The 24,453-nt window shown below is 46.9% G+C and overlaps 1 protein-coding gene across 1 annotated transcript in view; it reads left to right on the forward strand.

Annotated features, from left to right (window-relative positions):
• Window positions 1-2,008: 2,008 nt before the first annotated feature.
• The window catches only part of DYSF (dysferlin), a 273,717-nt gene continuing 251,272 nt past the window's right edge, over window positions 2,009-24,453 (forward strand). Inside the window, exons 1-3 of the mRNA XM_007940120.2 lie at window positions 2,009-2,096; window positions 22,985-23,040; window positions 23,941-24,032. Coding sequence (XP_007938311.1) covers window positions 2,009-2,096; window positions 22,985-23,040; window positions 23,941-24,032 — 236 coding nt within the window. The remainder of the gene's footprint in view (window positions 2,097-22,984; window positions 23,041-23,940; window positions 24,033-24,453) is intronic.

Here is a 24,453-nt window from a genome sequence, read left to right on the forward strand (position 1 = left end):
AGCTTCCTACAGGCTCTGCATAGTCCTCACCACCTCCAAGACCACCTTCCCCACCTCCATACTCCAGTCGTGCTGATCTTCTCTCAGATCATTTCCACTCACCCCACCCCTCTCTGGCCAGGACCTTCACATAGAAGGTCTCTTTCTCTTCCTTATCTCTGGAACATTCTCTTCTGCAACCCCCACCTCAGCCTTGCCCAGTGAATTCCTAACTGGCTTTCAGATATTCAAATAGCTCTCACTGTCCTCAGGACTAACTGAAGGCTCCTTGCTATCTGTTCCTACATACTTCACTTTCTGTCTTTTATGGCACTTTCAGATTTGTAATGGCATATGAGTTACTTGATTGTTTGATAAATGTCAACCTCCTCCACTGAAATGGACTCACTGAGAGGGACCAAGGCACTTTTGCTCATCATTGTGTTTACATTACTGAGGACATTGCTTGGCATTTCATAGGACTTCATACATATCTGTTGAAGGAATGGTTGAATTTTAACCCCCTTCTCCTCCCTAACTCCCCAACTGGTACTGTGCTTAGGGCAAAGAAAAGATAACAGAACTTGCTGCAAGAGGATCATAAGTGAACACAGGAAAGTTTGTTACCTTGATCTTGAAATTACAGCCCATTGAGAGAGTGGTGGTCCCTCCGAGTACTTCCTAGTACAAAACCAGCCTCCTGTTAGCAGCTGACCTTCCCTGTGTTGGGAATGTCTGCTGCCCATGGGCTGCTGTGGGGAGAAGTTTCCTGACAGCTGTGCAGCCATCCAATTGGCCCCCTTTAGAAGGTGAGTCACACTGCTGCTGCTGAGAGCGCGGATCTACACAGCTCCAGGAAAGAAGTTTAGCAACAGAAACGAGAACCTAAAAAAGTAATGTCCTGTGACTTTAGAGTTCCAAAACTAGGAATTCAATCTGAGGTACTAGCAGAGGAGGGATCATGATGGGTTTATATCCCAGTTTTTATCTAAGCCCGAAGCTGAGAAAAACTGAAATATGCAACAACAGGAGAACACTTTGTGAATCTAGTACATTCATATTACAGAAAATTATGTAACCATTGAAAAGTTTGTTTATGAAGAATTTCTAATGAGTCAAGAAAATGTTACATGATAAAAGCAGAATACAAAACTACATATATACTCCGATCTCGGGTGTATAAGAAATACTGTAATTTACAGGATACACACACACTCATTCAGATTAAATAATCTAGATTAGTATATATCCAAATGTTAATGTTGGTTTTCTTTTTCAGAATTAGAGATTTCTTTATGCTTTTTGTGTTAAAATTATTATGTGTTGCTTTTGAGGGGGGAAAGTTTTTCAGGCAGCCACTTCTGCCCGTCAATGAAATTCTTCAGTCCTTGGCATCTCTTCAGGAAAGCGCCAGCCCAAGCGTCTGCTCCCCCGACCCTTTCCAGGATCTCGCCACCCTGGGCGGTCCGGCTGGCTCCCGGGTAGAGAGTGCGCAAATCTCGGCAACCGGAGGAGGCGCCGCGCTAGGCTGGAGGTGGAAGGTCAGGGGAGGGGCTGAACCTCTCACTCCCTGGTCCGGGAGCGAGATCTGGATTACGCTGGACGCTCGGAGCCTTCCCTGGTCCAGCCGCGGGTCATCGCGGCCGCCGCCCAGTCCGCTGCTCCACGGCCAGGTGCAAAATGCCGTGTCATTGGGAGAGTCCGTGGCTGGAGCATTAAATTACAACTCAGCAGAGCCGGGTTAGGGCGGCGGGGGTGGAAGCCCCTGTTTTCCGAGCACCTGCTAACAAGCAGGGTGAGCACAGCAGGGGCGGGGACTAAGTCCAGCCCACAGGAGCAGCCCGGGGGTATCCTGCTCCTCTTTAAGAGCAGCAACTGTGAACCACGAGTGGGTGATCCCAACCAGTGGACCTCCCTCCACCAGTAGGCCTCCAGTGAGGTCCGGGACCCAAGAGCTGCGCCTCGGCCCTGCCGACCTTCCCCAGCCCTCTTCAAGCCCCCCGCCCAGGGGGTCCTCCCCGCTCCAAGCATGCTGAGGGTCTTCATCCTTTACGCCGAGAATGTCTACACCCCGGACACCGACATCAGCGATGCTTACTGCTCCGCAGTATTTGCAGGTAGGAGTGGCTCGCAATCCGCGCTGGGTGGGTGCTGGGGTGGCGGGTGGGGTGTGTGGGGAGCAGAGACTGGCTGGCGACGCCAAAGCACCCTCGGCCCGACTGCCCGTGAAGGTTGCAAAGACATGCAACCTCCGGGTTGAGGCGACTCAGAGGAAAACTGAAGCTTAAAGAGACATGTGGTTGAGCGGCGCTTCTCTGGGACCTGGAAGCTCGGGTTGGGGCTGAGAGGCTGGGTCCAGCATCCCTCCTCTCCCCTCTTCTGAATCTCTTAAGAAGTCTTTCTGCGCTGTGGGTGGCAAAGCATAGTACTGCAGAGCTCCCCTTCTCCCCGGAAAGCCGAGACTTAGGCCTATTTATAACCCAGCTCTCTTCCCGTCCCATCTTGGGCCTGGCTGCTGTCCTCTGCCTTTGCTGCCTGTTAGAGGCCGATGGCAGGCAGGGTGCAGCGTCACCAGCTCCCCTTGCTCATTGCCGGATACTCCTTGCTTTGGGCACAGGATGAGAAGAATTTAACAGCTGGACAAGTAATTTAACAGCTGTCACCAGCACCAACCTCTAGAGATACCCCACCCCCATCAGACTGTTGCCTTCTGGCTTGTGGGCAGTGGGATGTGTGTTTGAAATCTGGTCTCTCCCACCAGACTGAGAGCACCCATAGGAAGGTCTCCACACAGCCATGACTTGATTTTTCCTCCAGAAGGTGAAAGCTGGGCCTGTCTGCTTCCCCTCAGGGCCAAGCTCAGAGCTGGGGTCCACAGAGCTGGGTATTAGGATTTGATGCCATACTGAGGGAGAAGGACCAGGAAAAAGAGTTTGAGAGTCTGCCTACTCACCCACCCAATGGATTCCCTCTCAGTGTCCAGTAACTGCCACTCTCCTCCCAGAAATCTGACTTTTAAACTGTCCACATCCCAGGACTATTCTAATCTAAAAAAAAACCCATTGTTGAATGGATTCTGACTTCTGACAATCCCATGTGACAAAGTAGAACTGCTCCATACAGTTTTCTTGGCTGTATTCTTTATGTAAGCAGATTGCCAGGACTGTGCCAAAACCCCAAAACCAAATCCACTGCCATCGAATTGATTCTGACTCATAGTGACCCCCATTGGGTTTCTGAAGCAGTAAATCTTTATGGAAGTAGATTGCCCCATCTTCTTTCCACAGAGTGGCTGGTGGGTTTGAACTGCTAACCTTCTGGTTAGCAGTCAAGCACCTTAGGTACTGCACCACCAGAGCTCCTTAGGACTGTGCCAGGCCTCCAAAAATCAGAGCATTGCTAGGCCCTGGCTATCCAGCATAGACACTCCCTTTCAGTTTCATAAAGGAGCTCTGGTGGTATAGTTGGTAAGGCATTTGGCTGCTAACCAGAGGTCAGCAGTTCAAACCCACTAGCTGCTTTGCAGGAGGAAGATGAGGCAATCTATTTCCATGAAGATTTACAGCCTTGGAAACCCAATGAGGATCTCTATGAGTTGGAATTGACTTGATGGCAGTGGGTTTGGTTTCAGTTTCATAAGCTTTGGATGCATGTATTCCCAAATACTCAGGTTCACATCTGCTCCCAGACACATGCATACCTATGAGTGCATGTGACACCTGGGATGCTCCAAGATGCTCAGAGAACTCAGGCACTTTTTCACAACAGCACACAAAGATGTATGCACAATAGGTACATACATACTCCTGGATGTGAGATCTGGGGGTTCTGTTTCCTTCTGAACTCAGGATGTGTGCTCTGCAAGGGTGTGGGAAAATGCTATCTGTTGGACCAGGGCTTCCGAATGGGCCCATAGCCTGGAAAACAGAGTGCACAAAAAGAAGGGATAGGGAGGGGCATTCCGGCTTTGCTTTTTCCCTAGCACATTGCTTTGTCCTGATCCAGACCATCTTCCCGTACTTCTTTCCAGAAATGAGCAGGATCAAGGTGTTGAGGGTAGGAGGCAGAGGGCATTGATGGGGATTCGCCATGCTTCCTTCTGCATCCTCAGCTCTGGGCAGGCCCAGGCCTGGGTTCACCTGCGTGACCTGGGAGTAGTGACCTAGTTGAGGGCCCTGGGCTCTGCACTGCACAACTCCAGGGGCACCATTCACTTGGTAAATATTCCCTTGGCTGGGAGGATGATGGATACTGTTTCCAGGAAAGGCATGTGAGCTCTCTGCATTAAGCAGCTGCCTTGCCCTCCAACACCCCTTCCCCCATTCACAGTCCCCCTGCCTGAGCCCTGAGGAGCTTTTGTGAATGGTATCCTCTCGAGCTGGGCAGTGCCCAAAATGCAGAAGCCCTGACAGGGGCCAGCTTGTAGCCTCTGTCTCTGTTCTCAGGAGTCTTGTCTCTCTGGTCTCCACTTAGCCTGAACCAGCTTTTGCTCCACCTTCTCTCACCACATCCCCCAGACCATTCTCCCCACACTATACACATTTGCCCCATACCTCATGACCCCCCCCCCCCAGAACCCTCTGAGGAGAAAAGAGAAAATGAATAATGAATGGGGAAGCACTTTCTAACCCCAGAAATGCTTTACAGACAGGAAGTACTGCTAGTGTGTAAAGTGCCTTCTCTCCTGTTATTATTTCAGCCCTGAGAGCCCATCTGTGGTTTAGTCTCCTCCATCATCTATCATCCACATTTATATGTCCCTGACATGTGCCCCTTGCCCACCCTCATGCCTGGCCTCTGTCTTCCTCTCCCCTGGGGCTCAGAGCTTGCTGTGGAGGAAGGAAACACATTGTCTGCACTGACCATGAGCCCCCCAAGCCTGGGGAGGAGGCTGGCTAGGGTCCCTCCCCACTCCCTCCAGTTATCCCTGCCACTGACAGACAGTCACCAGTCATGGGGGAATTGCAATCTCTCCCCTCCCCCAGCCCCTGGTCACATTCCACCCCCTGCATTAGCCAAGCTCTTAACTCATGTCCAAATTTGGTGGCTGTGCTGCATTCAAGCCTACTCACCCTCCTCCTCCTGGCCTGAGCCAGGTTAGTGAATGATTACACAGAAGCCTCCAGTCACTGGGACTCCTGGCTCAGAGCAAACCACCCTTCTGGGAAGCCTTTCCTTAGCAGCTGGCCCTTCCCAGACCTTTTAGACTTTTGTCTCATAAAGTACCTCTTTTGGCTACATGATTGTAATATCCTATAATGATACCTCACAGCTCCTCCGCACATGCATAAACTCATTTCATGTTCAAAGTAGCTCCATGTGGCAAACAGCAAGGATATTGTCCCCTTTACAGATGAGGAAATAGGCCCAGAGAAGTGCAGGGGCCTGGCCAAGGTTACATGGTGGCCAAACACCCCTTCCCCCATTTCAGCATCCATGGGTTGATGAATATGAAAGTGCTTTGGGAAACATACCACGTGCTGCTCACAGCCAGAGCACCCTGGGCCTGGGCCTGGGCCAGCTTGGGCTCCCCAGCATGGACTGAGTTAAAGTAGAGGGGAGAACAAGGTTGTATAGAGCTCAACATAAGGCAAATGATCAAAAGAGGATCCTGATTTTTAAAAAGTGTGTCTATATTATTAGTTCACTGTTGTTGTTTGCCGTCGAGTCGGCCCCAACTCATAGTGGGCTCTGGTAGCATAGTGGCTAAGGCACTTGACTGCTAACCAGAAGGCTGGCGGTTCAAACCCACCAGCCACTCCTCGGAAGGAAGGTTGGGCAATCCTACTTCCGTAGTGATACTGCCTCGGAAACCCAAGGAGGGGTCGCTATGAGTCAGGGCTGACTCAACGGCACATAACAACAACAATATTATTAACAGAGGAAATGGACATTTATTAAGCACACTGTACCATTCTCAGACGCTGTTTCTTTAAAACCCCACAACAAGCCTATGAAAGATTTATTTAACTGATATCATGCTTACTGGGATCTCTGGTAGCATAGGGCCTAAGGCACTTGACTGCTCACCAGAAGGCTGGCGATTCAAACCCACCAGCCACTCCTCGGAAGGAAGGTTGGGCAATTTACTTCCGTAGTGATACCACCTCGGACGTCCAAGGAGGGGTCGTTATGAGTCAGATCTGACTCAGAGGCAGTGCATTTTATATACCTCCTGAATTTAGAGACCATCTAAAAAATAGATTTGATGCATTGAACACCATGACCAGAAACCAGAGGAATTGTGAGATGACATCAAGGACATCATCCATGAAGAAAACAAAAGGTCATTAAAAAGACAGGAAAGGAAGAAAAGACCAAAAAGGGTGTCAAAAGAGATTCTGAAAGTTGCCCTTGAATAGAGAGTAGCTAAAGCGAATGGAAGAAATGATAAGATAAAAGAACTGAACAAAAGATTTCAAAGAGCAGTTCAAGAAGACAAAGTCAATTATTACAATGATATGTGCAAAGACCTAAAGTTAGAAAACCAAAAGGGAAGAACATGCTCAGAATTTCTCAAGTTGAAAGAACTGAAGAAAAAATTTAAGCCTTGAGTTGCAATATTGAAAGATTCTATGGGCAAAATCTTGAATGATGTAGGAAACATCAAAAGAAGATGGAAGGAATACACAGAGTCCAAAAAGAATTAGTTGATGTTCATCCATTTCAGGAGGTGGCATATGATCAAGAACCAGTGGTACTGAAGGAAGAAGTTGAAGCTGCACTGAAAGAATTGGTGAAGAATGAGGCTCCAGAAATTGACGGAATACAGGTTGAGATGTTTCAACAAACGGATGCCACACTGGAGGCACTCACTTGGCTATGCCAAGAGATTTGGAAGACAGTTACCTGGCCAACTGACTGGAAGACATCCATATTTGTACCCATTCCAAAGAAAAGTGATCCCACAGAATGTGGAAATTATTGAACAATATCATTAATATCACACAAAAGTATAATCTTATTGAAGATAATTCAAAAATGGTTGCAGCAATATATTGACAGAGAACTTCCAGAAATGCAAGCTGGATTCAGAAGAGGACATGGAACAAGGGTTATTATCATTGCTGATGTCAGATGGATCTTGGCTTAAAACAAAGATTAATAGAAAAATGTTTACTTGTGTTTTATTGACTATGCAAAAGCATTCGATTGTATGGATCATAAGAAATTATGAACAATACTGAGAAGAATGGGAATTCCAGAACACTTAATAGTACTCATGAGGAACCTGTATATAGACCAGAAGGTTGTCGTTTGAACAGGACAAGGGGGTACTGCATGGTTTAAAATTAGGAAGGAAGTGTGTCAGGGTTGTAACCTTTCACCATACTTAGCCAATTTGTATGCTGAGCAAATAATCCATGAAGCTGGACTATATGAAGAAGAACATGGCATCAGGATTGGAGGAAGACTCTTTAACCACCTGTGATGCGCAGATGCTCTTTAACTTTGCTTGCTGAAAGTAAGGATGACTTGAAGCACTTACTGATGAAGATTGTAGACTACAGTCTGCAGTATGGATTACACCTCAATATAAATAAATGGAGAAAAGGTTGAAGTTGTCAAAGACTTCATATTTCTTGGTTCTACAATCAACACCAATGGAAGCAGCAGTCAAGACATCAGATGACGTATTGCACTGGGCAAATCTGCTGCAAAAGACCTCTTTCAAGTGCAGAAGAGCAAAGATGTCTCTTTGAAGACTAAGGTGCACCTAACCCAAGCCCTGGTAATTTTGATTGCCTCTTATTCATGTGAAAGCTAGACAGTGAATAAGGAAGACCGAAGAAGAGTTGATGCTTTTGAGTTGTGGTGTTGGTGAAGAGTGCTGAAAGTACAGTGGACTGCTAAAAGAATAACAAATCTGTCCTGGAAGTACAGCCAGAAAGTTGCTTGGAAGTTAGAATGGTCAGATTTTGTCTCACCTACTTTGGTTATCAGAACCAAAGTTCTTACAACTTTGGTTGTCAGAAGGGACCGATCTCTGGAGAAGGATATCATGCTTGGTAAAGTGGAGGGTCAATGAAGGAGGAGAATGCCCTCAACAAGATGGATTGACAAGGTGGCTGCCATGATGGACTCAGGTATAGTAGGGATTGTGAGGCTGGTGCAGGACCAGGCAGTGTTTCATTCTGTTGTACATAAGATCGCTATGAGTTGGAGACGATTCTATGACATCTAACAACAACAACAAAATTATCTCACATGTGGGATGTCCATGTCAGGCTTGGTATCAGTGAGCAGACAGGGAAGGTTGTTTGCTCCCTGGACACCCTGTGTTCTGGCCTTGAGAAAAAACAAAGCCCCTAAGCAACTGAGCCAGAAGAGGTGAGCTGGCCCAACTCCAACAGTGAAAAGGAGCACCCCTGTTAGAAGCATCCTCTCCCCAACTGTCAGGGAAGTATAACGCCAAGCATGTGACAGAGAGTCCTGTCTCACATGGTCCCAAAGTCACATGGCTACAGGAGTTAGGCAGATGATGTAACTAAGAATAGGCCACCAGGAAAAGCATACATGCACACTGGGTGAGTGGTGGCCATGGGGTTGAGGCGAGAGAGCATGCCTGGTCTATAGCTGCCAGATGATCAGTGGTGGGTAGAGAATTTGGGCCTCATGGGGCAGCTTCTCTGATTTTCAAGACAGGCTGTAAATCAGATTTGTATGGAAAATCTAACATTTAATTAATATGCAATTTTGTTGTAAAACATTGTATTGGCCAAAGACAACACATCTACAGTGTCCTGTGGATTTCACTTAATCTTGGAAGTCTTGGTCCTGGGCTTGCAGGAGAATGAGAAGCCAGCTTCCTCTCACATGGGCTCATCAGTGATCACTTATCAATGACTACATCAACAGGGGACATGGGGGAGGTGATGTATGTAAGACATAAATGACCTCTATTGACCCTGAAAAGTCATCACAGTAAACATAAACTCTATGTAAAAACTGGACTTCCTGTACAAACACAACTTCAAAAAAGAATCCGTCATCTACTCTGACCAAACTATGGCTCCTAAACCAGTTTGATCCCCTTCAGAGTGCAGCTATAGTCATCTGAAGTGCTGAGAAGCTGCCCTCACCCACTGCCTCAGGTGGGATGCAGACCTGGCTTTGTGTAATGAACCCTAACTAATGATGGTGTGAATATGATATTCTCACACACTCACCTAACAAGGTGTAGGAAGTCCTGGCTGGTAAAGTTCTGATCCAGTAGGTTGTCTAGGATCCTAGATCCTTCTGTCTTGTTGCTCTGCTATCCCTAATGGGTGCCACTGACAACATGGTCTGTGGGGGCCTCACCACCACAATCTGTGTTCTACCAAACTAAAACCAAATGCACTGCTATCCAGTTGATTCTGACTCATAGTGATCTATGTTCTGGCCAGTGGGAAAAGGGGCATGGGGAAGGATACCTTTCCCTGTAAAGACACAGACAGGGAGTCACATTTCCCATTGGTCATAACTTGGTCTCATGGCCATGTCTAGCTGTGAGGGGCTGGGAAATACAATCTTCTCTATTTAGATGGCCACATGTCTAATAAAAAACTCTATTTCTATGAAATAAAAGGAGAACATATGTGGGGGCAAGTTGAGGTCTCAGCCGTAATCTCTTTATTAGAGCTTCATTCCTGAGATAAGATTCCTTGGGAGGTAGCCATGTTGAGATACTGGGTCCCAGTATGAAATCTCCAAGGGAACAGTTAGATAGATGTCTGTTTATAGGGAAGTCCTGGGAAGTGAGCAGCACACAGACCATGGAAGTTGGAGGTTGGGTGGGAAAGAGGCCTTGGGGTGCAGAGCTCAGGCCACCAGCTATTGCTTTCCTGGTTTGCAGAACAGGTGTATGGATCCACTGTTCCCTGGTACAAGCCAAGTGTTTGTGAAAGTCTCTAGGACTGTTCTTCTGGAAATGCTAGATAAACCCCCCTGCAGATTTCCTGTGTTGACTGTGATGGACTGGTGCAGAGATGGGGGTAGGATAGGGTGCAGTGAGGGGGAATCATTGTGACAGTTCAAAAAAAAAAGTTTCATAATATCCAAAATTTCCCCTAGGGGGCAGTACTATCCTCTTTGAGAACCATTGGCTTAGGCTTATCAAGGGGTGGAACAGACACTAGGGAGCTAAGTTCAATGTCCACTACACTAGCTTCAAGCTAGCTCTGGAGATACCTGGATGACCAGTGTTGGATTACTCAAGAATCAAGGTAAGCATGAGCTTGTTGTTGTTGTTGTTGTTTTGCCGTCGAGTCGGCCCCGACTCATAGCGGCCCCTTCTTGGGTTTCCGAGGCAGTATCACTACGGAAGTAGGATTGCCCAACCTTCCTTCCGAGGAGTGGCTGGTGGGTTTGAACCGCCAGCCTTCTGGTGAGCAGTCAAGTGCCTTAGGCACTATGCTACCAGAGCTCCTAAGCATTAGCTTACTTATGCTTAATTACTAATCTGTAGTGAACATTAAGGAGTTCTGGTAGTGTCGTGGTTAAGTGCTCAGCTGCTAACTGAAAGAAAGGTTGGTGGTTTGAACTCCCCAGCCACTTGGCAGGAGAAAGATGAGGCAGTCTGCTTCCCTAAAGATCACAGCCTTGGAAACCCTATGGGGCAGTTTTACTCTGTCCTATAGGGTCACTGTGAGTCAGAATTGACTCAATAGCAATGGATATAGTATGGTAGTGAACAATTTTACATTTTTTCACCACATCAAAGATTTTCCTTCTAGGTGTGGCTGGCATCTGTCTCTCTCCCAACCCCATAGCACCTTCCTACAGAATCAATGCCTCTTTTCCAATTTATAATCCCTGACAGGGATGGAGTACTCAGTAAGCAAGATAAAACCATGGGCTTACTTACTAATTTGTAGTGAACAATTTCATGTGATGTAAAACTGTTTATTATAGATTAGTAAGCACAAATAAGCCTGTGTTTACTTTGCTTATTGTGTACTCTGCCTCAGTGACTAAGACAGCCTCAGTCTCTCATCTTGTTGTCTATAGTCTAGCTAGGGAGGTAGACATCAAACAAGTAATTACACAAATTGTTATGAATTACAATTGTGACATGTACTAAGAAGCAGTGTTATGTGGCCATTGGCCAGAGGAACCTGAACTAGACTGGGAGGTCAGAGACAGCTTCCCTGGGGAAGTGGTATTAAAACTGACACCTGAAGGATGAATGGGGGTGGCTCTGCAGAGGGAGGGGAAAGCAGTTGCGAGGTAGGGGACTGCAGAGCTTGCAGCTGGGAGGAAGCTAGGCACCTTCCAGTAACTGAGAAGACACTGGAGCTGGAGCTCAGGGAGCAAGGGGGGTGAGAAGCCTGACCTGTGGGCCATGGTATGGGATCTGGTCTATTCCCCAGTCTGCCCCTGGCCTTGTTCTGACAAATGATATTGAGCTTCCACATTGTCTCTCTTTCCACAGATGTAGTCTGTTCGATTCTTATTCCATGTATTCCATCTGGTGATGTCCATATGTAGAAACATTGTTGCTGAAAAAAAGTATTCACAATGAATAGGTCATTGTTGTTGTTAGGTGCTGTCAGTCGGCTCTAGCGACCCTATGTATAACAGAATGAAATAATGCCCCGTCCTGCGCCAGCCCCACGATCCCTGCTATGCCTGAGCCCATCGTTGCAGCCACTGTGTCAGTCCATCTTGTTGAGGGCCTCCCCCTTTTCCCTTGATGCTCTGCTTTACCACACATGACATCCTTCTCTAGGGAATGGTCCTTTCTTATAACATGATCAAAGTAGGTGAGACAAAAGTCTGGCCATTCTCGCTTCCAAAGAGCATTCCTGCTGCACTTCCTCCAGGACAGATTTGTTAGTTCTCTCAGCAGTCCATGGTACTTTCAGTATTTCTTCACCAACACCACAACTCAAAAGCATCAACTCTTCTTTGGTCTTCCTTATTCATAGCCCAGCTCTCACATGCATATGAGGCTATTGAAAATACCATGGCTTGGGTCAGGTGCACCTTAGTCTTCAAGGAGACTTCTTTGCTCTTTATCACTTGAAAGAGGTCTTTTGCATAAGATTTGCCCAGTACAATATGTCGTCTGATGTCTTGACTGCTGCTTCCATTGGTGTTGATTGTGGAACCAAGTAATATGAAATTTTGGACAACTTCAATCTTTTCTCCATCCACTGGGAAGCTGTTCTGGTTAGCAGTCAAGTGCCTTAGGCACTACACTACCAGAACTCCTGGAATTATAACTAGTCACTGCATTTAGGCTGAGTATGGCACAGATAGTTTGCCGCTGATTACAAACATAAATGTGGTGACACTGACGAAGAAAGGCCTGGAGATCTGCTTCAGTAAAGATTACCGCCAAGAAAACCCTTTGGAACAATTCTGCTCTGTAACACATGGAGTCGCCACGAATTGATTCTAAGGGTAGATAGATAGATATAGATATACAGATATACGAAGATTGGGGCGCAAGGAGGAGAGAAAGTGCCTTGCCCGGTGCTAGGTGCTGGAGTGTTGGCGTATAGCGGGGAGAAGCCAGGACCCTTATGATTAAAAAGTTCTTAAGCTGAAAAGAAGCCAGAGATAACACGTGAAAGAGTGTTAAGGGCTGTCAAGCTTAAGGCTCAAGCTCTAAGCTCGATGGAGGTGGGGTGGGAGGGAGGGCTAGAGATTGTTGGGGGAGGGGAGTTCGTGCTCCAGGGACGCAGTAGGAATAGGGCACAGACCTCCGTTTCCGGAGACTAGCGACCCCAGGCTGCTCTGGAGAAGGCTGAGGGGCGGGTTCGCGCGGGCTCGAGTCTCAGGTCTCCTCAGCAATCCTGGTCCTGGGCTCCCAGCACGGCCTCCTGGGCAGACAGCTGGAGGGGAGAGAAACGGCTCCTAGAGGGATGAGTGGGCAGAGCTGAGCGGCGCGGGGACCAGGGATCTGGACGCACTGCGCGCTTCGCGGCTTGGCACATTCCTCCTTTGGCGCTATAGCTCTAACCTGCAGTTTCCCGCAGACACACTCTTGTCTCTGCTTCTGGAGCTCCCGCTCCTCTTCCCTTCACTAATTTCGCACCCATTGTCCGAGCGCTCACGGTGTGCTGCCCGGGACTGGGCGCCGCGGGAAGATAACACAGAACACAGGAGACGGCAGACGAAGTTTGCACCGGAGCGCTAAGGCCTCTTGGCGGGCGGAGCAGGGTTTGACTGCCTGCCCCGACCTCAGGCTGTGCGGGAAGCAGCTCTTCCATTCCTAGCCCGGGGCGGGGACGGCGGGGGAGGGGGACCATTGCCCCCACAGGAGCCCATCTGACCCCTGCCCCGCCCCGCCCACCATGCTATGGGCGGATCCTGACCGGGGCCAGAGGCGGGAGGGGTCCGCCGAGAGTAGAGTGTCCAGTATCTTCCTGGTGGCCTCTCCCCAGCGCTGGCGACTTCTCTGCTGAGGCGTAGCGAAGGCCATAGTCCCTCTCTGGCGCGGCTGCACCCACTCGGCCAGTTAGCCGGGCGTTTGCTTGGCCACCGCCTGTTGATCTGTGCTCTGGCTCCTGCCCTGCCCGCGCACCTCTGAAAGCTTAGGACCGCTGAGCCATGCTGTGCTGCCTGCTGGTGAGGGCCAGCAACCTCCCCAATGTGAAGAAGGACCGGCGCAGCGACCCGGTCGCCAGCCTGACTTTCCGAGGTGAGAGCCCCGTGGCCGCTGCACACGTGCGGTCACATCACTCGACCCTCCGCGCGCACTGCCGGGTCTGCGGCCCCCACGCCGGCACTAACTCCTGTCCAGGCCACAGTTTTTTCCTCTGTCCACCGAAATCGCAGCCTTGCCTTCTGCTGAGAGCGATGAAAGTGAAATACAGCATAACAAATGCCACAATGCTTTGAAAATTTAAAATTCTGGAAGTGTCATAATATGTCAAATACTTTTCTAAGGCAGTTACCGAGGAAATAAAGAGCTTGGCGGTGGGGATGAGGGTGGGTTGAATGGTGCGTGCAGAAGGGAGAGAGGAATGCGGGACACTTGAAAACAGGGCGTGTGGACAATGTGCCTTGAAAGTTGTGTCTGTCTTTCATTCATTCACCCATCCTTGAAGGAAGGCCATATCGGCCTTCCCACAGTCAGGAGGAAAAGCAACAAAATAGGACGCTCTGGCCTTGACACAAAGAATTTTGAGGAGCTCAAGAATGTTTTTCCAAAATAAAGACCCTACATGTAATATTTAAGGGAGCTCTGGTGGCATAGTGCCCAAGGTACTTGACTGCTTACCAGAAGGCTGGTGGTTCAAACCTACCAGCCACTCCTTGGAAGAAAGACTGGGCAATCTACTTCCATAGCTGTGAGGCAGGACTGACTCCACGGCAGTGAGTTTGGTTTTGGTTTGCTTCACATGTAATGTTGAGACTCACAGGGCCTTCTCTGTCCTATTCAGGCACCTACCACGCCTCCCTCCATCATTGGAGGCTTGTGTGTTGCTATGATGCAGAACAGGTTTCAGCAGAGATTCCAGACCAAGGCTGGGTAGGAAGAAAGGCTTGCTAGTATATTTCTAAAATTCAGCCAGTGAAAACCCTATGGATCACACTAGTCTGATTCCCAACTGTGTTTCCATTGTGCATGGGGTCACTGTCAGTTTGGCCTCCTCATGGGCAGCTAACGACATCTCTGGAGCAGCAAATGCCTTACAGCCCTCCCCTACTCTGCTCCCCTTCTCACTAGGCACCCTTAACCCCCCACTTCAGGGCAGAGATTCCCACTGGAGGAAGTGTCTCAGGAGGGGGAAAGGGAAGAGGAAGGATCTGTCAAAATTAAGAGAAGAACAATAGCTGTGAGTCAGGACCCAAGTTCTGCAAAGAAAGATAAATCAGGAGAGTGTTTTTCTCTTAGCCGGAAGAGGTAGGTACCCTGTGACTTTGCAGAGTTCAAAAATAAGTGTATCACAAAAGATGGTGAAATGTAGAGGGAAAAGTGGCTGGAGTTTTTGTGAGGTTTGAAAATAGTGGGGACATCAAAGGGCATCTTTAGCTTTGACCCATGATCTCCATTAGCTCCCCAAGCACCCCCAAAATAACAATAATGATAGAAGAAAGACACAATTTAGCCAAGTGGGACCTAAGTGTTCTTTGTTATGGTATGACTTACATTTTATTTATTTTAAAAAATGTGGTAAAAAATGTATATATGTAACCTAAAATTTTGCTCTTTTAACCATTTAAAATTTGCAATTCTGGAGCGTTAATTACATTCACAATGTTGTACAACTTTCACCACTATCTATTTCTAAAATTTTTCATCACCCCAAATGGAAATTGTGCACCATTAATAGTCATTCCCACTCACCTCTCTGGTAACCTCTGGTAACCTCTAATCTACTTTCTGTCTCTATAGATTTGCCTGTCCAAGATATTTCATATATATGGAATCATGCAATATTTGCCCTTTTGTGACTGGGCTATTTCCCTTAGCATAATATTTTTAAGGTTCATCCTTGGTGTAGTATGTCTCAGGACTTCATTCCTTTTTATGGCTGCTGCTTATTCCTCTTTTGAAAGTGTGAATCAAAACACTTAGAAAGCATTGTTATTTCCATTCAGTGGACATGCCTGGGTGCTCACTAGGAAATGCAAATGTCCCCACTCTCCTCTCCCCATCAGATAGTGCCTAAGTCATTCCTGTAGAGAAGTTGTGGAGCCATTGTGGGCCAGAAAAGAAATGCCCTAAGTACACTGATCCTAGTGCCACATCACCTGTGCAGACTCTGAAACTCTTTTGGGCACATGCACAGCTCTCTCTCTCCGGTTCTGTAACCATCTTGTGGTAGGTAGTTATGGCTATCCCCATTCTACAGAGAAGGACATGGAACTCTGGGGAAGTTAAATGATGCGTCCAGGTCAGTGGTGTGGCAGGGAAGTGCCAGAGCATGGAGTGGACAGTGCTGAGTCAGGCAGGTGACAGAGTCGTTTGAGACCTCTTTTGACTGCTGCCCTGGCTCTGGTACTTCCAGCATAAATAGCCTCTGTGCCCTCCAAATCTCTGTACTCCCCCACTTCACAATGCTGTATTATTGATTTGCAGGTATGAGCCCTAGCACCATTGAAACATAGAATGTGACATCTCCAATAACTCAAAGCCTATTTGTCTTTAGAAGCCCAACTATGATGCTGCCCTCTTCACCAAGGCACCCAGGATTCTCCTGGCTGTCTGTCCTTAGACTCTCCACTATGGATGTAGTAGCACCTTGTTAGATCGTCTAGAGCACTTCCCAACTGGCTATGCTGGTATTTAGCTTATACACAGGGTCTCCGCTCTCAGGACATGTGAACTCCTGAGAGCAACAACCTGTCCTGTTCACCTTGATATCCCAGTGCTGAGCATAAGCAGGAGCTCTGTAGTGTTTGTGCCTTTCTGGCGCAGCCTCTACTCTCCCTCCAGATGAGCCTAGAAGCCTCATGCAGTCTGGGACATTGGTCCTCACACTTCACTGTGCCTGAGAATCATCTGGAGGGTGTGTTTAAAACACAGATTCTGGGGTTCCTATTCATAGATATTCCGATATCTATGGTCTGGAGAGTGGCCCAGGAGTCAGCATTTTACCAAATATCCACTGTAGGCCATTTTCTTCAAGCAATCAGAAAAAATGGTTTAGATCTTAGAAAAATTTGTTTGAGACATGGTAGGAGTTGAAATTAATGGGCTTGCTCCCTGTAGGGAATTCAGGATGGAGTTTAGTCTGAGGAGCTGCTTGGGTAGGGAGGCCATTAGAATCTGACCCAGAGAGCCAAGGCTGGGGGTTCTCAACCCTGACTACACATCAGAATCACCTGTGGAGCTTTAGAAAGAACTGTTACCAACCTCCCTTCCTCTCTCTCCTGAAGCTAACTGAACTCTGAGGGTGGGTCCAGGCATTTTTGAGTTCTGACTCATGGCTACCCTGCAGAGTAGAATTGCACTCAATACTGTTTTCAAGGATGTGACTTTTAAGAAGCAGATCTCCAGGCCTGTCTTCTGAGGCACTTCTGGGTGGATTTGAACCACCAACCTTTCAGCTAATAGTCGAGTACTTAACCATTTTGTGTCATCCAAGAATTCCTCACAGAATGGAGCTCAGGCATCCAAAACCCAATCTAACCCATTGCCATCAAGTCAATTCTGATTCATAGTGACCCTTTAGGATAGAGTAGAATTGCCTCATAGGGTTTCTCAGGCTATAAATCTTTATGGAAGCAGACTGCCACCTCTTTCTACCATGGAGAGGCTGGTGGGTTCGAACAACTGATCTTTTGGTTAGCAGCCAAATGCTTTAACTACCATGCCACCAGAGCTTCTGGGGCTCAGGACTAGGTGTTTCTAAAAGGTCTCCAGGTGTTTTTAATATGCAGCTGGGGTTGAGAACCACTGGGTCCAATTCCCTCATATCTCAGATGGTCTGTGGCCTGTTTGAGAGAAGCCAGCCTGCACTGTGTGCTTGGCTCGCACACACCACCCAAAATGTGGCCTTGGCTGGCCATACTTTACTTGCAGTTGTTCCCTGGGCATTCCAGCCTGGGATGTAATTTCAGGACCTGTCTCCCAAAATAGGCTATGAGCTCAGGGAGGCTGGACTCTGAGGACACTTTTCTAACTTCCCCAACTAAGGGCCTCAGGGTGGAGGCTACCAATGAATACTGGTCATTCCTTCTTTCTTGTATTTCAGAACCTGGGCCATGGTAGATATTTTTGACTAATGGTCTTGAATGAGTAGTTCATTTCCTATGGCATTTAATCTGTACCTCTCTTCTGTTCTGCCCATTTCCTACCCCATAATGTGATTGTATAAGGAGCTATGGTGGCACAGTGCCTAAAGCATTTGACTGCTAACCAGGTTGGTGGTTCAAACTCAGCAGCCACTCTATGGAAGGAACATGGAGCAATATACTTCTGCAAAGATTCAGAAACCCAGTGGAGGTCACTATGAGTCAGAAATCAATTTGATGGCAATGAGTTTGGTTTGGTTTTGAATAATGTGATTGTGTATGTCCATTCATTCACTCACTTAGTTCATTGAAAAAATATTTATTGAGCACCTACTGTGTGTCTGGTGCTGTTTTAGGTATTTGGGATGCATCCAAGAACAAAACAAGATCCCTGTTCCCTTGGAGTTCAAATATCTTATTTCCTGGAAGGCTGTGTCCCGTTTCCTCCACTTGGTGAATTTCTACCCTGATTCACCCAGGCTTACCCACGAGAAACCCTGGGACGTTACTCCTTTATCCCAGTAGGTCTATTCTTCCTCCCCAAGTCTCTCTAGCCATCCCCTCTCCCTGATCTCTCCTCCCCTCTCTTCTGTCTCCTAGAGGGTCTCTAGATTTAGGGCAGGAGCCTGGGGAAATCTTATAGAGCCTCTGCAAGATGGGAAGGCAACCAGCCTTGCCCTATGGAGTGCTTAGTCTGAAGGTAGAGAGGGTGCCTGTCCTCAGGAAATACTCTTAAGGAGTAGGTGTGACCCCCCTGCATAGGGAAGGGTGGATGCAGGGACACTGGGCTCTCTGAACCTGGCTTTTTACACATGGAAAGTGACTTTAAAAAATGAAAATTCCTTTTTTTTTTTTGTGAACATAACATGTACTCAATATAATAAAATTTTTTAGATAGGCATGAAACAAAAGTAAAAATAAGCCCCAAATCTTGTCACTTTGAATGAACTTGTTAAGAATTTGATATATTTTCTCTGAGATTTGGAGAATTTTTTTGAACAATTTTAGTTGTGAAATTTAATATGAGAAAAAAATACATAAAATATAAATGTATGCTTTAATGCGGTGGTTCTGAATGGGGACAGTTTCCTCCTAGGGAACATTTGGCAGTGTCTGGAGACATTTTTGATTGTCACAACTAGGGGGTTATGTGTGCTGCTGGAAATCTAGTGGGTAGAACCCAGGGATGCTGCTAAACTCCCTAGAATGCACAGGGTAGCCCCATCACTAAGCATTACCTCGCCCAAAATGTTAACTAGGGTCCAGACTAAGAAGCCAACTTTAATGAATAAATTATTCATTAAAGTTCATAGTACATCTAGGTAGTATCACTCAGGTCAAGAAAAGAACCTTGACAATCCCTTCCCCAAGTCCTCAGCTCCCCTGTCTTTTTCCCTAAAGGTAATTCCATCCCAGATTTTTTTTCCCCAAATATTTGACTATTTATATTTTCACTCGCTAAAAACCAGGGGCATTTTTCTATGTCAGTAAATATTCTTTCACACAACTTTTCAAAATGGCTGTCTATAATTCATTTAATCAGCCTTCTATTGATGGATATTAAGGTATATCCAATTTTAAAAATACTTATATCCATCTCTCATAAAGCCTAATCATGCCTCCTTCTAAATCTGCTATCCACTGACACATAACCATACAGGCTTATGGTGTCCCCTGAGACAGTGGTTCTATCTTCTGGTAAGAAGTGAACTTGTAGTCAGTTTGGGAAAGAAAAGTGATCATTAATATATCCAGCACCCAATTACTAGGCACTTCAATATATGCTTGGGTTACTAACATGAGTAAGATATAGTCTCTGCCCTCTGAAGTTACAATCCAGTGGCAGAGACAGACATAGAAGCGCGCGCACACACACACACACACAGACGTTATACTGTCATCTATACATGTTATCACAACTTGTTTAGGGAGCACCAAAGAGAGAGCAAACACTTCTAGAGAGGTTCATCAGAGGAGAGACAACTGAGCTGAGTATTAAAGAATTAGTAGGAGTTCACCATCATGAGGCACACAGGGGAGGAGAGGAGATGTGAACTAACATTTAATGAGGGTGCTGTATGCCAGACACCTCCCACATTCCATCTTAAGTTTCACAACAACCCCATGGAGAGAGTGTTATGACCCTGTTACAGATGAGGAAACTGAGGCTGAAATGTTAAATGAATTTCCTAAGGCAGAGGTTCTCAAAGTGTGGTCCATGGTTCCCTGGTGGAGTCCCCTACGAGACCTTTTCAGCAGGCTGATGATTTCAAAACTATCTTTGCAATAACACTAAGATGTTACCTGCCATTTTCACTGTTTGAATTTGCACTGTTGGTCAACAGCAATGGAGCAAAAACTGCTGATGCCTTAATACTAATCCTGGCAGTGGCACCACATCTTACTAGTTGTTTTCTTCACCCCCATGTGCTCACAGTAAAAAAAGAGAGAGAGAGAGAGAGAGAAAAGTTTCGTTTAAGAGTGTCCTTGATGAAGGAGTAAAATTATTAATTTCATTAATTTTGACCCCTTGAGTACATGTTTTTAATATTTTGTGTGATGAAGTGGAAGTGTGCATAAAGCACACTGCTGCATACAGAAGTATGATGATTATTGCAAAGAAAGGCACTTGTGTGACTGCTTGATTTGCAAGCTGAACTAGCCCTTCCCCTTTTATCATAAAATATTGTTTTAACTTGAAAGACTGACAAATATTGGTTATTCAATAACTTGGATATTTGGCAGATATATATATATATATATATATATATATATATATATATATATATATATATATATTGATTTGGGTGAAGATTTACAGAGCAAATTCACTTTGCATACAGCAGTTCACATATACTTTGTCTCATGTCATTGACCACAGTTTACCACAATGCAACAGCTCCCCTCCCACTTCCTCCCCATAGTTACCTCTTCCCAGTGTCCATCCCTCCATACACTCCTGGCAGATATTTTCTTAAAATAGAAAATAAGCAGAAAAAAAGACTCAACATTTATGATTTGTTGCTAATGATAAAATTGAGCTTTTAAGCAAAAATTGGAATTTTGGAACACTTGCATTCTCCAGTTTCTCAGTATTTGTTCTGGTTACCTAGTGCTGCTCTGACAGAAATATACCACAAATGAAATGGCTTTCACAAACAGGAGTTTGTTTTCTTACAGTTTGGAGGCTTTAAGTCTGAGTTCCAAATGCCAGGCTCTAGGGTCTGGGTGAAAGCCCCTCAATCTTGGGCTTCAGCTCTGCCTCCTGCTCCCAGCCCACTGAAGCTAGAGGCTTTTCTTCACTCACACAGCTGCTGGCTGCTGAGGCTGACAAGCCCAAGGTTGAAAAGTAAAAAGGCACAGTCCTGATATTACCAAACCACATGGCAGGCCATTAATTCAAGTCCGTTGAAAGTCCCAAGGTCGGCACAACATGGTGGGCTGCTGTACAATGACATGGCTATATGCAGGGTTCAATCATGCCATAAACTAGTGATCATTCCCAAAGCTGTTTCTTATATATGGGAAGAAGACTACATACCCAAAGCAGCTACTCAGCTGCTCCAATAAATTCCACATGGAGTTAATTACCAATCTCACCATGGAGAATAACTAAATTCAGCTCCCAGCCACTCAACCAGGCCCAGCCACGCTGACACACAGACCTAACCATCACAGTATTTAAATACTTTTTCTGATGAGATTGGTGGTGATGTTAATGAATGTAATTTTGGGGGGACTATGTAATGAAATGTGTTGACATTTAGAGTGTCTACATAACCCTGATGAAGGTTGAAGAATACAGTCTGCAGTATGGATTACGTCTCAGTATAAAGAAAACAAAAATCCTCACAACTGGACCAATGAGCAACATCACAATAAATGAAGAGAAGAATGAGGTTGTAAAGAATTCATGTTGCTTGGTTCTACAGTTGATGCCAATGGAAGCAGCAGTCAGGACATTAGACGATGTGCAGCACTGGGAAGGTCAACTGTGAAGGAACTGTTTCAAGTTCTGAGGAGCAAGGATGTCTCCTTGAGGACTAAGGTGCACCTGACACAAGTCATGATATTTCCAGTCACCTCGTATGCATGTGAGAGCTGGACAATAAATAAGGAAGGCCGAAGAAGAGTTGATGCTTTTGAGTTGTGGTGCTGGCGAAAAACGCTGAAAATACTATGGACTGCTAAAAGAACTAATAGATCTGTCCTGGAGGAAGTGCACCCAAAATGCTCCTTGGAAGCAAGAATGGCCAGACTTCGTCTCACCTACTTTGGTCATGTTGTCAGAAGGGACCACTCCCTGGAGAAGGATGTCATGCTTGGTAGGGTGGAGGGTCGACGAAAGAGGGGGAGGCCTTCAATGAGATGGATTGACACGGTGGCTGCCATGATGGGCTCAAGTATAGCAGGGATCATGGAGCTGGTGCGGGATCGGGCAGTGTTTCATTCTGCTGTACACGGGGTCGCTATGAGTTGGAAATGACTCGACAGCACCTAATAACAACAACCACATAACTCGGTGAACAAAAATTTTCAGATGATCACTGCATGATGTTATGGAGTCCTGAGTGGGTAAAAGATCTATTCACATTGTAAGATGTTGTTAAGTGCTATTGAGTTAGCTCCTACTCACAGCAACCCTGTGTACAACAGAATGAAATACTGCCCGGTCCTGCATCAGCCTCACAATACTTGCTATACCTGCACTCATTGTTGCAGCCACTGGGTTAATTCATCTCGTTGAGGGTCTTCTACTTTTTGCTGACCATCTACTTTACTAAGCATGATATCTTCCTCCAGGGAATGCTCCCTTCTGACAACATGACCAAAGTAGGTGAGACGAAGTCTGGCCATTCTCGCTTCTAAGGAGCATTCATCTGGCCATTCTTGCTTCTAAGGAGCATTTGGGCTGCACTTTCTCTGGGAACAAACAGGTTTGTTCTTCTGGCAGTCCATGGTATTTTCAGTATTCTTTGCTAGCACCACAATTCAAAGGCATCAACTATTCTTCAGTCTTCTTTATTCATTGTCCAGCTTTCACATGCATATGAGGTGATTAAAAATACCATGGCTTGGGTTGGGCACACCATAGTATTCAGTGACATCATTGCTCCTTAATACTTTAAAGAGGTTCCTTGCTGTGAATTTGCCTAGTGCAATATGACACTTGGCTGGCTGCTGGGCAGGATTCTCAGGTGACTGGTTGGCTTTGTAAGGCCTCCCTCAGTGGGTGGGTGAGCTGCTGTGCAGGTCCAGAATCTAACTTGGTGGAAGGTACAGGAGTGGGATATGTCTCTCCATGCTTTCTTTGTATCTCTCCTAGGGGTGAAGAAGAGAACCAAGGTCATCAAGAATAGTGTGAACCCTGTGTGGAATGAGGTGTGTAAGCTTTTTCACCATCTCTCCTTTTCTCCTGCTGCAGTCTCTGCAGGGACAGGTCAGGGTGACCCCTGGGGAAGTGGCTTTCTCAGTGATATCATGAAGGAGGGGAGGGACTGCAAGTCTGATGAGCCATCTAAATCCTCCTGGCTCTAGGAACCTGGAAGGAGGGTTATGGCCTAGCCTGCCAGGTAAATAGAGGCATCACCCTGGGATGTGGTGTAGGATGGGAAGGAACAAAAGGCCTTTTGTCCTTGTTCTCTCAGTTCTGTCCTCTCTTGCTTGCAGTTGTTTCCCTCACACAGGGTGGTCTCTCTGGCCAAAGCTCACCTCTTTCCCTCAGCCCTCCCTGATCAATCAAATCCTCCTTTGGCTGCTGTTCCCTTTTCCTTTTCCTTCCCCTCCCTGCATGCGGCTCCCTTTGTGATCCTTTGAACCCCCTGGCAGCCTTTCGTGGAAGGGGTTGGAAGGCACGATGAGCCTTAGCTCTGAGGAGCATCCTGCCCCTGGTTGGGCCTACCCAAAGTCGCAATAACCCCTGTTGCACACCAGGGCCCTGGCTTCTGGAAGAACACCTGAGTCTTAAGGACCCCATAGGGTCACTTGGCATTTTCTCCTGCTGTGTTCCTAGCCTGCTTTCCTGGGGACTGGTTGGAATTGAGTTGGGGAAAGGATGCCCTGGGGAATCTGACCTCTTCTGTCTTCCACTGCCTTCTGCTCTTATTGCCACCTCTGAAGTCCTGAGACCCTGGTATTCATTCATCCATCCATCTGCCCATCCATCCATCCACCAGCATCATTCACAGATGCCTGCTTAGTGCCCTGGGGTGGTAAGGCTGAACCAGACACCTTTCTCCTAGGAGGCCACAGGTTAAGATACCTTTTCTCCTTTTCTTCCAGGGCTTCGAATGGGACCTCAAGGGCGTTCCCCTGGACCAGGGTTCTGAGCTTCATGTGGTTGTCAAAGACCATGAGACAATGGGGAGGAACAGGTGAGGTGGTGAGGAAGGGGTACTCTGAGGCCTGAAGGCACAGGCAGGGTCTGGGTGGATGCAGACTGCAGGATCCCAGCCCACAGCCTCTTCCTGGCTCCTGTAGGGACTCAGATATACCTGAGGGCTGGTGTTTCAACTCAGAACCTGCTTCTGTGGGCCAGAGCCAGGGGTAGATGTTGGGGAGAAGCCCGGCTGCAGCCTAAGGAAAGTCACCCATGGGTCATATGGGAGCCGCCAGGCTGCAGGGATGGGAGATAAGCTAGAATCAGGTGTCCACACATTGACACAGATGTGTGCTCCAGGGAGTAGGCAGGAAAAGGATCCCTGTTTCTTGCTCCAGCCCAGAGGGTCCTGGGCATGGGCCCTCTCTAGCGCAGTGTGGCTGATGAGGGCAGTGGGCACTTCTGCGGCAGGCAGG

This window comes from Orycteropus afer, unplaced genomic scaffold (genome assembly GCF_000298275.1).
Source record: "Orycteropus afer afer isolate SDZICR_OR568_19922 unplaced genomic scaffold, OryAfe1.0 scaffold00065, whole genome shotgun sequence".
Taxonomy (NCBI): Eukaryota; Metazoa; Chordata; class Mammalia; order Tubulidentata; family Orycteropodidae; genus Orycteropus; species Orycteropus afer.